The following is an 18,644-nucleotide window of genomic DNA, read 5'->3' on the forward strand; positions in this document are numbered from 1 at the left end:
GATGACGTCATTGCACGCGAGTATAGCTGGGGGTTTCGTTTTGAGGAGGCTGCGTTTTTGGTGCGTGGCATTCCCTGTTTGATATTTTTCTTTGTTTTTTATATTGCAGAATAACCCGCTATTTTTGACGTCCTGTATTCCAAAAATGATCTTACCTATGAATAGCATTTCGGTACTTCGAAGTGGTTTCACAATTTCTTCTTGCAAAATGCCTGAAATGTATTCAAATCATGTGCTCGTTTATTTGCTTAGTGTACACTGCTTGCTTGTTGGCGGTCGAAAATATTTGATCAGTCAAAGCTTGAACTTGTCTAACAGTTTTGTTTTGTTTATTTATAGAAGATAAACTATTCAATAAATGCTTTGTTACCTCTTGTAAGAAATACATTTTCAAAAGATAGGGTCATTGCAACATTTTCTGAACGTTCTTCATGTCATAAAACCGATAACTTTGTTTGCTTTCTAAACCTACCACAAATGAAAGACCTTTTCTATGCAAAATTAAAATATCGCTCGCATCTTTTTGTGGATTTAAAATTAGGCTTACATATATATGAAAAAACATTGAATGAATTGAAGCCATAGGGCACCTGCTTTCAAACTCTAACTCTTTCTAACCGTACATTAACTGTACGGCCATATCATACTTATTGACTATTTCAAGATTAAACAGAATTTCAATTCATTTTAGTTTTTTCAACTTCACTGACTCCAGTGGCGTTGGAAAATGAACGGGCGTAAAATCGGTATAATACAAGTAGATGGCTAAGATCACTTGACCACGGTAAAACTTTCAGGCGGGTAAGTAGGGAAAAAGATTTGGTGTACCGTAAATTTAGAATGGTGACACTGGTCATATAGTTGTTTTGAATTGTGTGATATTCACTTTAACTGCGACAAATAGTTTCGGTCGCCTACAAGCGATGGTCAATAAAGTCCCCATATCGTTTAAAGAAATATCATTTGACAGATAAGACCAAGTATTCGGCAATCTTATTATTCTTTTTATGTATTTGATTACCATTACCAAGTGATATAAGCCTGACTATTCGAAGAATAGTTCGAGCTATTCTACTCACCATGGCGTTGGCGTCACACCTTGGTTAAAATTATAAACGTATAGCTATCATTTAAAGTCATATAGCTTTTGAACTTTTTTCTTGGTCAATGACCAACCTCACTGGGTCAAGTACCATAACTCTGACATGTATTTAGTCAAATTATGTCCCCTTTCGGACTTAGAAAATCAAATCCTAGTTCCAGTTTTGCATGCAAGTTATTATCTCAAAAACTAATGCAAATATCAAATCGAAACTGCATTCGTTTCTTCAGGTTTACAAAACTAGGTTATATCATTGAGTCCCTGTACTCTGACATGTATTCTGCAAAATGATGTCCCTTTTTGAACATATAAACTTCTGGTTAAAGTTTTGCATGCAAGTTACTATCTCCAAAACTAATGCAGATACTGGATTGAAACTCTATAGATGTTTTAACATTAAGGGTAATATTCCTGCTTCTTAAGAAAAAACACAAACAATTTGTATAGTCGAGCATTGGCTGACTTACAGACAACTCTTGTTAAACGATGATGTGACCTGTTAAACCAAACAAGTGTCAGTGCTTTTTAGATACACTTTTTGCTCTATTATTTTGAGGAGTTAACCCAGTTTAGTGTGATAAAACGGACAACTTCAAAACGTCGCGCAACATTATTGAACATCAAATTGTATGAATTGACTTCGTGGTAGATGATATATATATATTTGTCTAAAACTTTTGACAGGAGCTCAGTTTTTGTAACACTTGAATGATAAGTGTAAAGACTTACCACATGGACAGTAACAATATTCTCGTAGGAATTTCAGGAATACAAAACACAAGTAAAATGTAAATAAAGTCCAATCGGCAACTGTTACTGTCTGCAGTGTTGAGATAATTGTATAATTGTCCCTGTGCTGGTGATGTGTGTCAAATAACCAAACAGTACCTGAAAACATGATTTATTACAACAACAACATTACTTTTATTCACCCAAGTATTCAAAGTACAATATTGGGATAAAGAAACAATGTAAACATATAATACAGTCGTTCCGGTACAAGGTAATTTTTTTAACTAGAGTAATGATTATATTCTTTTGTCGACATAAAACAACAATAATATTTTTACTTTAAAATAAAAAATTAATATGTCCAAGGAAAACAGAAAAGTTCTGAACTGAAGAAAAAAAAACAAAAACAAAAACAATATAGCTTTGTAGATTTGAGGGTTGGAGGCGGGGATGTGGGGAGGGGGGAGGGGAGGGAAACATTTATGAATAAGAGTACTGGAAAAATAAAACACCGTGGGAAAACCCAAGTAATGAGAGTACAACAATTATTAAATAAACATGCATAAAGTCATATCCATATCCTGTATTTAATGTGATCATTCGTAGCAATGTAAGTTTTTAAAGCGACTAACCCACACATTGAGAATTGTAATTTTTTTTTTAAAGTATCACCGAAAGTCAAAATGACGCCACTATGTCATATATATACATGAAACTAAATGGTTGATAAGTTTCTAGTTAAAACTTTCCAGATTTACGGGAACATTCGAGTTTTCGCAGTTTTTCTCATGCATTTTTATAAACCGTTACAACGCTTTATTTTGTAAACATTGACTTTATTTTGTAAACATTGATATAAATATAGAACGAGACGCGACAGTATTTTATGACACTTACATCACGTTGGCAGCAAACCATGCAGTGTGCACGCTTTTATTTTGCTTCTAATAATAGAGTGGATAAGTATCTATAGGTATCGCACGGTATTGTGTCGTTTTTTTTTTATTAAAATACAAACAAAAACAATAAGTAGCACTCTCGTTTAAAGTGAAGATATACGCTGAAAATCAATAGATGGTTTCACGGCGTTGTTGATTAAATTTGAAAAATAGAAAAAGGTCACATGCAGTACTCGAACAATAAACACCGAGATTGGCAAGTAAACGATTTGTCCGCGCAGCTACTTGCACATGCGATATAAGTTAAATTATACAAAACAATTATCATGCAACTACTATGCAAACTGCAAAGTGCCTGATATCACTTGCCTGATATTTTATTTCGATATTAGGTCATTGAACTGATATCAAAATTAAGCACCTCCCTTATTGATGGACTATTTTTACATCAGCTTCCTTGCACATCGAATTTTACTACAGATCCCGTTTTGATGTTGCATGACTTTAAAAAAATCTGTAATCTCAACTCATTTCATTAAATGAGTTTGTCTCCACATTTATCACACAGACACTATCACTTAATGACATCACTGTGGAGCGTTCAACATGACATCACAATGTTTACATGCCATTAGATCATTTCTTGGAAAGGTTTACAATACACTTGACAATTTACTTATTCTTGATTAATGCCTAACTTAAGGCTTCGTTTTTGTTAATCAGTAGCAAAAATGTTTGTGTTATTATTATTTCTTGGATCAGTGTAAATTTAATGATTACATTTTGAAGTATCTCTTAGTCTGGAACTCGAAGTGAAGGGCGTTGGACATGTATAGTTGTCTGAGTCAAATGTTTAATAATATGGAAATAAAGCATGTTTTGATTTATTCAAGAGAATGATTTTTACGCAGATAAGAGATTTTTTTTCATTGATATTATATATTTTATAAGAATATCAGAAAGTCAATACACATTGTCGAAGTTGAAATCAGTATGGCTGCCGTATTGTTTCGTTCAAGTGTTTCAGGGGCGGATGAATGTTCAAAACCGTAAAATATGAATTTATCAATTTCTGCTTCAGAAGTCAACCTTTACGAAATAAGAGATATGGACACATGTTGTTCTAGGTAGGTTGTATGAGTTTCATGATAAATAGAATAACATACAACTGCTTTTAATATCAATGTTATCAGGCTCGGCAGATTTGGGCTGAAAGGATTCGGTTCCCTTACCCCTTCCAGGTCAATACTAAGCATGCGCGGATCCAAAGGGGACCCCCACCCTGGCAAGTCCAAAAAGAAAAAAGAAAATAAGAGAAGAAGGGAAGAAAATGGTTTTTCGAAAAGGCAACAATAGCCCCGCATTCAAAGTCTATGTGGCTGCTGTTAAATACGACCTTGACGTAATTCATATAAATTATGTTAATCATCTCAAAGAAACAAAGAATTTTACTATCTTATTTTTCTCAAATTTAACCGGTGAGTTCATAAAACCGTGAAAATATGGGGTATATTGTTTATAAAATTGCAATGGAAAATATGTTCCTAAATGCTCCTAAAATGCCTCAGAATGCAGAAAATGAAGCGCTGAATTTCAAAATTTTCTGGGGGTGGGGAGTGGGGGTGGGGCATGCCCCCGGACTCTCTAGCTGTTCGGCTTCGGCTACTTTTCTATTTCAGCTTGTTCAACAAAAACTTATTGGCAACCGGCTAGCATCCGCACAAGTCACACCAAATTATTAAGTGTATAAAGACACGTTTGTCACAGTGAGAGTCGGACCCCCTCTGAGAAAATTGGCTGGATCCGCGCATGCTAAGGACAATAGTGTGCTGACTTCTTTTTATATTATTTCTTTTATTTACTTACATTCCCAAAACGTCATTACACTATGTGATACCCATACTTGTACGCTCTATTGATTATCATGTTATCACTATCACCTGATGTTTGCAAGGTGCTTGCTGAAGGCCGGGGATTCCGTTTTATTATAAAATCGGAAAACCCTTATCAGAAATGGTAGGCGAATGTTTTTATTTTTGATTTATTAGGAAAACAACGCCTTTTGACAGAATGCGATGAAAAATACATTGTTAGAACATTAAATATGCCACTTAAAGGTCAATATAGGTAAACGTTCGATTTTATAAATTCTCACACCACGATGTGTGGGTTAGTCGCTTTAAAGCCATAAACTATATTTATGCGTTCCTGAAAGTTTTCTTTTGGACTAAGAACTTTAGAGTTAGAAGCTTCTTTAACTAAGAACTTGTGAACTGAAACTTAGTTTACTTACTTTTTCCGAGAAAAGGATTTTTCTCTATTTTTTTCTTTAAGAATAAGGCAATAAAATTGACATTGACATACATTGACATTTACATACATCATTCTCGAGATCTCTGAGGGTGGTAATAAGCGGAGCACCTAAAGCGACAGCCAACGTTTTATTATATTAGACATTACGAAATAAAATATTATGCTTATGACAGAACATTTCATTTAAAACGAAATACAGTTCGTAAGCACGAAATACGATTTCGCCATAACGAAATGTAATTTCGTAAAATTGAATAGAAGCGACCTCCGACATAAATGAAATACGCTTACCTATAAAATAGATGATCAGATGTCGAAACCAGAAAAGTAATTATACATATGGCTGGTTAGACGTGGACGATCATCCACCTGATATATCAGACAGACCTTGGCCTACTATACAACGTCTGGTGGGACTAGCTACATTCTAATTACATCAGCCCAACTAACGTAATATTCAATACTATATTTATTCACTTTAAATAGAATTCTTTCAGTCTTCATACGTAATTATAACGTTAAAGCAATTCAATGTTTCATCATCAACGAAATGTTTTGCATGTGGAAATATATTTGTTTTCATGACAGCACTGGTAAAACCGTGTGGTCTTATTTGGGAAATAGGCATCTACATGAATAGGTATCATTTGCCTGAAATGAACTTCCGTTTCTTGATACAACTATATACTATCAATAGTTTGTGACTATTGTCTACCAGCAAAACTCAAAATGAAACCTTTGATATCTGAAATAGTAAACCTTGTGATAAAGATGCTACAAAAGTTTTCACAATTATATTTAACAGGTTTTCACTTTTTTTCTTATTTCTGAATACATGTATCAGATTTACAATTTTCGTGGGCAGGAAAGAGTAGGTTTTTATTTGAGCCGTGCCATGAGAAAACCAACATAGTGGCTTTGCGACCAGCATGGATCCAGACCAGCCTGCGCATCCGCGCAGTCTGGTCAGGATCCATGCTGTTCGCTTTAAAAGTCTACTGCAATTAGAGAAACCGTTAGCGAACAGCATGGATCCTGACCAGACTGCGCGGATGCGCAGGCTGGTCTGGATCCATGCTGGTCGCAAAGCCACTATGTTGGTTTTCCCATGGCACGGCTCATTTAAAACTTCACAGCATGTAGGTAGGTACGGTCACAGATTCACAGCTAACGGAGCCAATGATAAGGCTTTGTCTCATTGCCCAATATTACTGGTTTGATTGACGGGTCAGACCTCTGCAATAGAACTGAACATTGTTTCTTTCTTTTGTATCTATTGCTTATCGGGATTAAAATCGTTATTTCTTAAAATCTATAAAATATGCACCTAAGATCATCCACACGAGATTGAAAAGGGACAGCAATATCGTAAATGTGCTCAAATGTTCACCGCTTCGTTTTCGGTACAATATCCACGACCAAAATAGCATTCCTGATATTCCTTTTACTAACACAAATGCTGTTATTCGTCTACCATGCTCCGTGTAAGAGAACCCTTTGGCAGTATAACTACCTGAAGCAGTAAATACATTATCAATTTATTATCATTTTTACCATTTCTAAATGGACTGGTCCATCATTCAATTTGGACAATACCATTTGTTCTTCAAAGGGGTGTTTTCTAAAAAATTTCTGACTGAATAGCAAACGGTGTAGACCTTATCTTGGTCTGCACTGGTCGCACAGGCAGAATCACTTGCCGCCAGCAGGCTGAAGGTTAACAAAACACACATAAGGTCTTCATTTATAATTAAACCAGTTCTGAGGGCATTATTGCAGTTGAAAATGACCTTTTCAATTTCTTGCATGGTGATTAGCCTACTTAAAGAATCAGTTGTATGTATCTATGGGACACAATCATTTTTTTCTAGGTGTATGTTCTCATGAGATTCAGAATTAACATCCTTAGAAGTATCATTATTATAAAAATCGGATATACTGTAGTAGGTGTGGCCTGATTCTTTTAACTACCTAAGCCCCCATCACACCAAACTAGTTCTCAAAACGTCCCAACCCGTCCTAAAATATTGTAAAACGGGATGCGATCTGGCTAGAACGTTTGTACTTTGGCCGGCCTGAAAATATCCTGTTAAATAACGCCAGTAATCTTTCTGCCTTAAGGTTTGCAAAGTCATGGATCGGACCGTAATTTCCGCTCAGTATGAAATTTGTATCCGAGGATCGGACCGTAATTTCCGCTCAGTATGAAATTTGTATCTATTTAGCCAGGTGTTAATTGTTTGTTTGTAAAAGCGACTGACACTTTTTAACGCTAATCTATTTGGATCAGTTTTGTGTAATTGATTTTTTTTATGGGCGATATTGCATATTAAATATCTTGCTTTTTAACAATGACGTGGTATGATTGCTCATGGAATTCCTAATTTTGACAGACTAGCATGTCAGACGTTTATCATTTTTCCCTAGCCGGTATTTTAACAAGCCTTCGAAGAATGTGAATTGATTTTGACAATGGAAGTTATTAACATATATAGAGGAAATACTGAAAGTACATAAATGTCTAATTTTATGAATTTAAATGCTTAAATCAGTTTATACGTAAGTCATCAAAACCATTGCATTTAATACATTCTTATAGTAAGTATCATCCAACTTCTTGATAACTACATTTTATCACATGTTTGACGTCGCGGAAGTGTAATAAAGCCATGAAATAAAAATGATAATACACTAGTGTAATAAAGCTTTGACGTCGACGTCATTTATAGTATTGGAGACGTAGGTCAAATTGACTTGTTTATAAAGTAAAAGAAAGTAGAATTTTTGATGTTTCGACAGAAAACGTTAACATGCGATAAAAAGAATATTGCATTTGTGACTTTCCATATTGAATTTATTAAACTCTTTTAATAAAATTGATAAAATACTCGGCAGAGCCTCGCATTTTATAATTTTATTCAACTCGTTTAATAAATTCAATATGAAAAGACACTCATGTAATATCCTTTATACATTGTATAAAGTATTACAATAATTTTATCATTTGATTAAATCAATCCGATTTGAAATTATATTCAAAGATAATATTCATTATGAAACTAAGACACTGATCACAAATGCGTGACACATATTCTACAAGTGTAGGGAGTGTGATCTTAATTACAATTAATTATAATAATGACAATACTAAGAATACAACAACAACAAAACTAATGGCGAAACATTACTGTAAATGTTATATTGTCAGTAAAGAATCTTTGCCCATAGATAAATGAGAATACGGAATAAAGAAAGTGTGAAAATCAAAATACTATACATTTTCTTTCATGCGGATGGGGGAATGATACGGTTGAAAGGGTCATATTTGTGAAAAACGAAACAGTATAAGATAAACTTGTTTGTTCTTTCTTTGAAAACAAAATGTCTTTTTAAACGAAATTCTTTTTCTGTAAATTATTGTCTGAACACCATTAACTAACGTGTACATTAAAACATTGGTACATAAATAAAGACACGTGTTTGACTAGCACACTAAGCTAGTTGCGCACAATTAAACAACATTTCCAACGAATTTATTCTTACATGGAATACATTTTATTCCTACAACTAGCAGAAAAGTTGAGTATACGTACCAAAAATAATCCTGCCAACAGCAACCAAGAGAAAAAGGATACCTGGTATTAAAACATATAATTATATTATAAAATGTATTTACATTCATACAACAAGTGATGAGTTTCATATGGAATTCAACACTTCAATACAAAACAATTTACTACTGTGCTATTTTTTAATATATAGAAATAGAATATGAGATCTGAGGTATATATTGTAAGCGGCACAGTTTAAGCCAACTAAAACTCGAAATAATATGTTATGGATTTTTTTCGTAACTTCAAGGAAATAAATATTTTAAACTCCATTATTATACAGTTCACAGTGTTTCTTGATCAAAACTCATTTTGCCAAATATAATTTATTCGATAACATATGACAATCATCGTTTTATCGATATCTTAGCGCTATTAAATTGTTACGTTATGCGAAGTTATATTTAGAATGTTGTTTTACTATAGCGACAGATTTGTCTTCATGTATTCGCGCTTTCACGGCAAAAGCCAAAACCAAAAAAAAAAAAAAAAAAAAAAAGAAGAAAACCACGACAAATCATTCACTTTCATACCCGTCGTCGCGAAAGTTAGCAAATCGAATAGTTTCGGTGTAGGCCAATAAATTTCCCATATTTCGCCTTAAATATTTTTTTGTTCTCGTGTATTCAGTCATAAAATGACAGAAACAAGACGCCAAAATTATGCACTTGCTTTATGATAATGTTGAAATTTAGTGGATAAGTACATAATTTTTCGTGAAAGATTATTCAATCGATTAAAAAATGTTCCGTCTTACTCTATTTGTTTTGTTTTTTCTTTGGGTTAAGGAATTCACCATAATAGGTAGGCTTACAAAGGTATTCTAATGTCCCTATTTTCAAATACTATATTAGGAAGATTTAGTTCATTTGTTTTACTGACAAGGAATGTTAAAATGGCAGTATGTAACATACAGATGTAACAGACTGACACTGTTAAAATTTAAAGCTTAAGGACTGTTACACCCAGTGTTTAAAAGCAAATTAGCCAGGTGGTTTTAGTGTCAAAAGTGCTCTAGAAATCATTTTATGAGGGCCGGCATGTTAATGCCCGAAGACAACATATTTGTTGAAGCTTGAACCTTACTGGTTACTTTGATAGCTGTCTCCAAAAAATATAACAATGTTTTATGTAAATTAGAGGGGTCTAAAGGTCATGCTATGAAATTCTGAATTTGCATTTTTTTTTGTGTAGCTATTATTTCAATGATTATGTACTGGCAGTTTTTCTGGAAAAATGTACCTTAAATGTATTATGAAACTATTTTTAGTCATTTATAATTGATGCAAAGCTTAGACAGATCATGAAAAATAGAAACAATGTCTGAAATTAGGGTCAAAGTTCATGCACTTAATCTATTTACGTTGAGACAATGTCATCTATAGATTAATATGTTATCCAAAAGTGGTGAATGGAATTTATTCAAACTTCATACAAAGATTAAGGACATGAAGTAAAGTGATTTGTACAAGTACAATAAATTTATCTAGCTTACTTTGTGAATTACCTCCCTTTATTAAGTCTACATATAACATTTCTTTCCGAAAGAATAACTCTAAATTTAACGAATCATTTTTTTTTAAATTTCACACAACGATAAAGACCATTAAAAGAAACTGAAGTGTGTAAAATCATGAGTCTATCTCGTTAATTTTTTAATTATCGCCCTTTATAGAATTTAATTGTCTGAACCATATCGTTAAACACTAAATGGCATTACTTTCTTTTCAGTGGACTATATAGTGTTTTCGCTACTGGCATCAGTTCATCGTTACAAAGTTTTTGTCAAAAGGTCTGTGGTACCCTACTAGCTTAAGAGATTGTTCCATTATATAGAAAACATATCAGCAGATGATCACAGTTAATACTATAGACATAAAGATTAATATTTACCTTATTATGTACTTGTTAAATCAGACCTCAGCTCCTTCACACTTACGTTATCATCAATATATATTATGTACAGCACAACATATGATCTTTGATAGTTGTATATTCCCTTTGTCTGCATATTTTGTATATAATTTAACATAGATATCTTTAGCATTGTTATAGAATATGGGATTCCTTTTTAACTCATCTGATTTTTTGAAAATTATTGTCATCACTTGATCGTCAGCGGAGTCTAGTTAAGTTTTATGTTCAGGTCAGCTTTTCTCCTAAACTATCAAAGCTATTACTTTAAAACTTGCAACACTTGTTCACCATCAAAAGCTGACTTTGTATAACAAGTAACATAACTCCATCCTGCTTTTTGCAAGAATTATGGCCCCTTTTGGTCATAGAAAATATCAGATTTCTTGTTCAAGTTTTGTGCTTAGGTCAGTTTTTCTCCTAAACTATCAAAGCTATTACTTTAAAACTTGCAACACTTGTTAGCCATCAAAAGCTGACTCTGTAAAGCGAGAAACATAGCTCAATCCTGCTTTTTGCAAAACTTTTGGCCCCTTTTGGACTTAGAAAATATCAAATTTCTTGGTTAAGTTTTGTGTTTAGGTCAGCTTTTCTCCTAAGCTATCAAACCTATTGCTTTAAACTTGCAACATTTATTAACCATCAAAAGCTGACTCTGTAAAGCATGAAACATAACTCCATCCTGCTTTTTGCAAGAATTATGACCCCTTTTGGACTTGAAAATATCAAATTTCTTGCTTAAATTTTGCGTTTAGGTCAGCTTTTCTCATTAACGGTCAAAGATGTTGCTTTAAAACTTTGAGCATTATCCGCCATTTAAAGCTGACTCTGCACAGCAAGTACAGTAACTCTATATTGTTTTTTATTTTTGGAAGAATTACGGCCCTTTTGGACTTAAATTTCATAGGTATGACAATATTTCTATTATACAGAGACAAACAAATTCTGATGACCATCAGCATCCTCGAGGTGGTGCTCTTGTTTTATTTCAGCATTATTAACGTATGTACCGATACTTATATTTACTTTTGAAAAAATGTTCTGCATAACACATTTAATGAATTAAATGCTCCACCACCCCTACCCCCACCCCCACAATTTACCACAAATTGAGCAATGACTGTCTTCCGTAACATTTATTTCACCAATATCTACGTTACATTATAACTGTTAAGATTGACAAACGTTACACAATGAGCATTAAGTTTCAATGTTTAGTTAACAAGCATCCCTAAATGACATTTGAATAATTCTTTATGTAAATTATTTTAAAGTGCATTCTTTCGCCAGGTGCAGCTTAGTGGTACATACGTTATTTAATATTATTTAATTACAGTTTTATTTCTTATTTCTTACCAATATAAAAATAAAATGCAGATATTAACATTTGAAAGCATTCAGCAATTATAGATTTCCAGACAATTTTAAATTATTATTTATTTATACAGTCTGGTTATTTAACATGCCCGGTGTAAAGCACTGATACATGCGAAGCCGTCTTTCCTGGAAAGAACCAATACAGTCTTCTAGTTAGGTGGGAGACACTCAAGTGCATCTCAGAAATTTCCAGTTAATTATCTCTTCATTAATTATATAATACATATAGTAATCATTTATATACATATGCCCCCATAGCTACTTTTAAAAGAAAATGCTGCATTAGCAGAGAGAACTTTCCAGATACAGACGTGTCCGGCGAACTTAGCCTAGCTCTTTTCGAATAGACAGTCTGGTTATTTAACGTGCCCGGTGTATAGCACCGATACATGCGAAGCCGTCTTTACTTTTAAAAGAAATTCCGTCTTAGCATGCGGTTTGTGAAAAATGCTCCTGGACGGATGACATTGGTAACAATAAATTATTTGATTTTACCAATCATCCTTAGTGACATTTGGCGTAAACGTGCAAAGGGAACTGCATAAAAAGTCAAAAATAGGTGACATTAAGGGAAACTGCTGTTGTCAGTATACGAGTTATATGACCCAGGGAAGTGCCTACGCCTTTAGTATTTTGAACAATGAAATGGGTCCAATCTCTAGGGTGACTATGTCTTAGACTAGCTGACAAACGATAAAGAAAGTCCTTTGTTAAAACGTAGAGCTGGTGAGACCAAATATTTCTTTCAAAAAATTTTCCTCTGGCTACCTTGCCTAAATGATTCGTGTACCAATGATTCGTAGATGGTTTCAATTTCAATTATGAGCTAGATAATTTCAGGGATCAGACAAATCACTAATATGTTTCAAACTAACAATCTTCAATTGATAATAATTAGCTCAAACTCCTATAGGCTGGAGACTCTATACTTGATTGGCCTTTTTGTTCATGTTCCCGCCAGACAATGTCTATGAAACAACAACATACGAGTCCTATCGCATAGATGCTCGGCCTCTGTCCTCTTAATTGAAGTTGCAACTCTCTATGATTGCCCTGACTCATAGAATGCTCAGCGCCTATATGCTATCATATGTAGCATTCAACTACCATATAGGTATATCCCCGATGCCTTGGATGTACTTCGCCAATAACGCTGAACTGTCTATAAGCTGGAACTCGACTATTATCTCAGTAGATTACCAAACTCTGGGTCTCTGTCTCAGCTCTCCACAAACGTTGTCCGGAGCGTATCTTCTACATGCATAGAGGGATTTTAATGAAACTTGGCACAGTTGTTCACCATTATGAGGCGAAGTGTCATGCGCAAAAACCAGGTCCCTAGGTCTAAGGTCAAGGTCATACTTAGAGGTCAAAGGTCAAATTCAAGAATGACCTTGTCCGGAGCATATCTTCTACATGCATGGAGGGATTTTGATGAAAGTTGGCACAATTGTTTATCATCATGCGACGGAGTATCGCGCACAAGAACCATGTCCCTAGATCTAAGGTTAAGGTCACACTTAGAGGTCAAAGGATACAAGGATGAAAACTTTGTCAGGAGCATTTCTTCTTCATGCATAGAGGGATTTTGATATAACTTAACACAAATGTTAACCACCATGAGGCGGAGTGTCATGCGCAAAAACCAGATCCCTAGGTCTAAGGTCAAGGTCACACTTAGAAGTCAAAGGATACAAGAATGAAAACATTGTCCGGAGCATTTCTTCTTCATGCATAAAGGGATTTTAATATTACTTGGCACAAATGTTCACCACCACGAGACGAAGTGTCATCCGCAAGAACCAGATCCCTAGGTCTAAGGTCAAGGTCACACGTAGAGGCCAAAGGTCAGACACAAGAATGACTTTGTCCTAAGCATTTCTTCTTCATGCATGGAGGGATTTTGATGCAACTTGGCACAATTATACACCATCATGAGAGGAAGTGTCATGCGCAGTTCCTTTCTTTAGAATTACTTCCCTTTGTTGTTACTATAAATAGCTTATATTGTAACTTCTTCATTACTAGTCGTAGGGAAAAATCGAGACCACTTTTTTGTAGCACAACATGCATCCTACTTTGTGTGGATTTACAAGTTTTGTTTGGATTTATTTATTTTTTTAAGATTAACTTCCCTTAGTTGTTACTATAAATAACTTATATTGTAACTTTTTTTATAATTGACCACAGGGAAAAACCAAGACCACTTTTCTGTGGTACAACATAGATGTAAATTTCATATTTTAGGTGTATTTTTAGGTCTCTCTACCTGGTAAGGAGTTTTTTGTGGACTTAGAAAAACAAAAGACTTACAATGATTACTAAACAACCACAAAATTAAAATTCATTTGCAATACAGCAGCTAGAGTAAAGAAATTTGCTGTGACGAGCGTATATTGTGACATTCTTGCACTCTTGTTGCTATCGTCTATAGCATTCATCTACCGTTAAGGTAAAACTCCTATGCGCTGGTCCTATAACTGGAAACCTTGTTGAACTCTTCTTTAGTATATGAACTTTGAACGTCTTCTTTTTTAATAATTTATCCGCCCTGATAGTGTAGTTGCAATAACTCCCTTATCAAGGTACTGGGATAAATTATTAGTTGAATCCTCGAAATATCTTCTTGCCGGATACAGAATGATCACTCTGTCATCCATCTACATATTTATACCTTAGCAGACGTGAGCTTTGATTGGTGTTATTTATAAAACGTGTTCTGATTGGTTCAAATTTATACATAGAGTACATGCTCTAGCAAATATCTGATTCCCTTTAACTATTGTATATGACATAATATGTGATGCTGGGATCCAGCTATTAACATAATTTAACCAACGGCGACGCCGACTCCGACGCTGGGGCGGGTGCAATAGCTCTACTTTTTCTTCGAAAAGTCGAGCTAATAAAGCAACGAAAACAAACATTTAAAACTTTACAACATGCCCTACCAGAAGGTGAACTCAATAGTATTTCATGATAATAAAAATATATTTATGCAAATATTACATAAAGATTTACTGGGACGTTTTTAATCCGTAAAATAAGATTTTCTAAATTTGTATATAACTAATATATGCTGAACAAATAGCTAAGTGGCCCCTATATCTGTTTGCCAATATCTTCAAAAAATTAACATAAAATACTTATTGAAATGCAGTGTACGCTCAGAACAATATGTTATTGATAAAATGGCGAACTTTCAACAAAACCAAAACACGTCTTCAGATATAATATTTATTCATTTTACGATTTCAACCAATTTTTGACAGGTCACAAAAAGAAAACAAAAATGTTTACAATGTGCATGTACATACTAAAAACGAAAACGTATTTTGGGAATATAATAAAATAACTTCGTTAACTTGCTTTTTCTAAAACCAGCATTCATCATTTGTGTCATATTTAACCATTCGCTTGAAAAAAAAAATTAGTATGAACAGTTCTTATTCTTACAAATGGTATTCACTTGTTTACTAAAACACAGCTTTTATGTGTTTTTTATGACTTTTTGCATATGGGGTGTGTTTGTAAATTGAATAAAATTATATGTTGGCGTCACTTAATATTTTTGAAATTTTATTATGTTATTAAGAACCCTTTGTTCTAAAAGTATGCTTAATTTCAAAATTGTATATACAGAATTGTCAAAGATATTGGAAAATTAGCAAATGCGGTTAGCTATTTTGTTCGGTATATATACACTATGACCTTTAACCTTTATATATGAGCATACAATGCGTTTTTCGAGTGCGAGTCATACTCTATTAATTGGATACAAGTGTATGGATTATTTAAACCTATAATTGTAAATAAAATCCTGTAAAATGTGAAATTATTCATGAATCATTGCATCAGTGCCGAAAATTATGTGAAAATATCACTTTTAACGCAAGACCTTTTGACCTCTATAATTTGCATATAATAGTCATATATTTTTTGGAGACAGTACCCAGATGAACCAGGGATGTTTAAACTTTAATAAAGTTTTTGTCTCCAAGCATTAACATTCCGGCCCTCATAAAACTTTTTCATGGGCTAAAACCACCAGTCTGAGACTAAATCAACTTACCTATAGGTAAAATATATCGATGTCGCAGTGCTTTCACTGTTTCAGTCAGCATTTTTCCTGCAACAATATCGTTTTATCAGTTTTGTACAAGAAATATACTTAAAAAATAACAGGGTCGGATTGAGCTTGTAAGACTCGTTTCATATATAATGCACATTTCAGTATTTTTGTTTCTTCAAAACAATTAAACAATTATTTTTCTTATTGATGTAACATATGCAAAATACCGATAACTCGTTGACTACGTTTAAACATGTTTATACTTGCATAATAAACCCTGTCCGAGGGTATACCATTTAGACATGGTCATGTATGGACCAAACGAATACATTCTTTCATTCCCACGTTTTCAATCCAATTTCAAAATCGTATACAGGTATCACATCTGTATAACGATCTTTCACTCGTGTGTCAATTACTCGTTAGTTTCACCTACCTTTAAAAGGAAGTATTTTACTTTTCTTCAACGTTTTATCCAACACTTATCGAAATCTTAAATATTGTTAGGCAATTTAATATCTATATTGTAGAGCAAAAGCAAATGTCTTAAAAACACCAAGTATAATTTCACTACAATATTTAATGGTAAGCTTACTTTATTCATCACTCGGTGTGTTTATGTATGACAAACTACTTCAGAAATATTTTTATTTGTTTCATTTTACCACCACATACACTCGACAATCTACCCCATGACTATATAATAAGACCGGTGTCTTCTGATCATCCCTTGTTCTCAAGATTTACAGAAATTTAAAGGTTATCTCAGTTTTGATCTTTCAGAAACAGGAACCATTTTAGAAAAAATAAATAAATTGAAGTAGAAAATCTGTCCTAAAAGCTGAAACATAATGTTTATTTCTTCGACATTCATTACACCCATCTACGTATTTGACATTCGAAGGATGAAACGAGCAATCAAATGGTCTATGCATTTAGTCTTTGCCTTGCAACTGTCACAGGGTGAGAAAAATGTGCAGTCAGTCCGGGGCTCGAACCCGGGACGCTCGCTTACAGGGCGATTGCTCTACCAACTGAGCAACCGGCTGCCTGACACATTTCTACCCTTACATGACCAAGTCCGTACCGTGACATACACCCCCACAAATTGGAAATTCGCCCTCAAATTTCCCGGAGGTACATAATATTGCAAGCGTCGAAAGACGACCAAGCAAGCAAGCCACGCCCCACGTTGGGCGCCAAAATGCCCACAGGGTGGAAAATGTGCAGTCAGTCGGGGCTCGAACCCGGGACCCCTCGCTTACAGGGCGAGTGCTCTACCAACTGAGCTAACCGGCTGCCTGACACATATTCTACCCTTACATGACCAAGTCCGTACCGTGACATACACCCCCACAAATTGGAAATTCGTCCTCGAATTCCGGAGGTACATAATATTGCAAGCGTCGTAAGACTGACCAAGCAAGCAAGCCACGGCCCCACGTTGGGCGCCAAATGTCACAGTGTGAGAAAAATGTGCAGTCAGTCCGGGGCTCGAACCCGGGACCCCTCGCTTATAGGGCGAGAGTAGTATAAGAAAGGATGGTGCGAGGACATATCTGACCCCACTTGACCTATGACCCTTGCTCAGGACTGGTCAATGCCGGACAATTAAAAAAAGAAAAAAAAGATTTTAACAAATTATTGTTAAAACCTATAGTAATAAAGAAAAATCTATTTTTAGTAATGTTTACAATGTAAACGTCTATTTTTAGTAACGTTTATTTTTAGAAACGTTTACAATGTAAACGCTTATTATTAGTAACGTTTACATGTAAACGCTTATTTTTATATTTGAAATACCTTTGCACAATGTTTTTTGTTTATTTTTAGTAACGTTTACAATGTAAACGCTTATTATTAGTAACGTTTACAATGTAAACGCTTATTCTTTACGTGTTGTATTGAGATTTTGAAATATAAAATAATTGTTTGTTCGTTTGCTCTTTGATTGTTAACTTTTAGTATTTTATACAATAAATCATAAAACGCTATTTTATCTTGTAACATTTTTATGAAAAATAAAAATAGTATCCACAGAGTGTACTTGTTTTGTCTTGATATTGTATGGTTAAATTAAAATACATATAATATAGATGAGTTTACAAAATAAAATATATTTTTTGGAAAGAAAGAAGATTTACTGAAAATATAAATCCTCATTATGTTACAAAAAAAACGGGAAAAAAATGATAAGGGTTTACTTGTTTCATCTTGTGGAAAAATGAAATCAAAGTTTGTTAAAAGTACAGGGGGAAATTTTAGATATTCACAAAGCAGTTCCCTTTTATTACCTAGAAAGGTTTAACACTCCCGGGATAAAATTTATTGTGGGCCAGGAAATCCCCTAGATAATGGACCCCCTGTTAACGAACTAGATGCAGTAGTATGAATTCATGACTTTTGCTACGACTCAGGACTAAGTAAAAGTGAATGTGATAAAAAAATGTTTTCCCAATTTTAAAGAACACTAAATCAAAACATTTGGAAAAAAGATTGCAAAACATTTAGTTGTAAACCAGCTATCAAACGAAATACACACTTGGTCTCGGCCCAAAATCAAAAACGGAAAAGGGATTTAGACCCAAATTTTTACTACCCCCGGATCACATGGAGCGATGAAT

The 18,644-nt window shown here is 34.1% G+C and overlaps 2 protein-coding genes across 4 annotated transcripts in view; one reads left to right on the forward strand and one right to left on the reverse strand.

Moving 5' to 3' along the window:
* The window catches only part of LOC123538793 (uncharacterized), a 229,838-nt gene that overhangs the window by 55,725 nt on the left and 155,469 nt on the right, over window positions 1–18,644 (forward strand). The window lies entirely within an intron of this gene.
* The window catches only part of LOC123539091 (uncharacterized), a 60,394-nt gene that overhangs the window by 26,769 nt on the left and 14,981 nt on the right, over window positions 1–18,644 (reverse strand). The window contains exons 2-6 of one of the 3 annotated variants that reach the window (XM_045323569.2): window positions 16,021–16,077; window positions 8,640–8,681; window positions 6,374–6,559; window positions 1,832–1,990; window positions 156–212 (exon numbers count right to left, since the gene is read on the reverse strand). In XM_045323569.2, the coding sequence (XP_045179504.2) occupies window positions 156–212; window positions 1,832–1,990; window positions 6,374–6,559; window positions 8,640–8,681; window positions 16,021–16,072 (496 nt within the window). In that variant the 5' untranslated portion in view covers window positions 16,073–16,077. Of the gene's footprint in view, window positions 1–155; window positions 213–1,831; window positions 1,991–6,373; window positions 6,560–8,639; window positions 8,682–16,020; window positions 16,078–18,644 lie in introns of those variants that run through there. The other 2 variants (XM_045323570.2, XM_053530404.1) reach the window with 2 other exon arrangements.

Source organism: Mercenaria mercenaria, chromosome 18, assembly GCF_021730395.1.
Source record: "Mercenaria mercenaria strain notata chromosome 18, MADL_Memer_1, whole genome shotgun sequence".
Taxonomy (NCBI): Eukaryota; Metazoa; Mollusca; class Bivalvia; order Venerida; family Veneridae; genus Mercenaria; species Mercenaria mercenaria.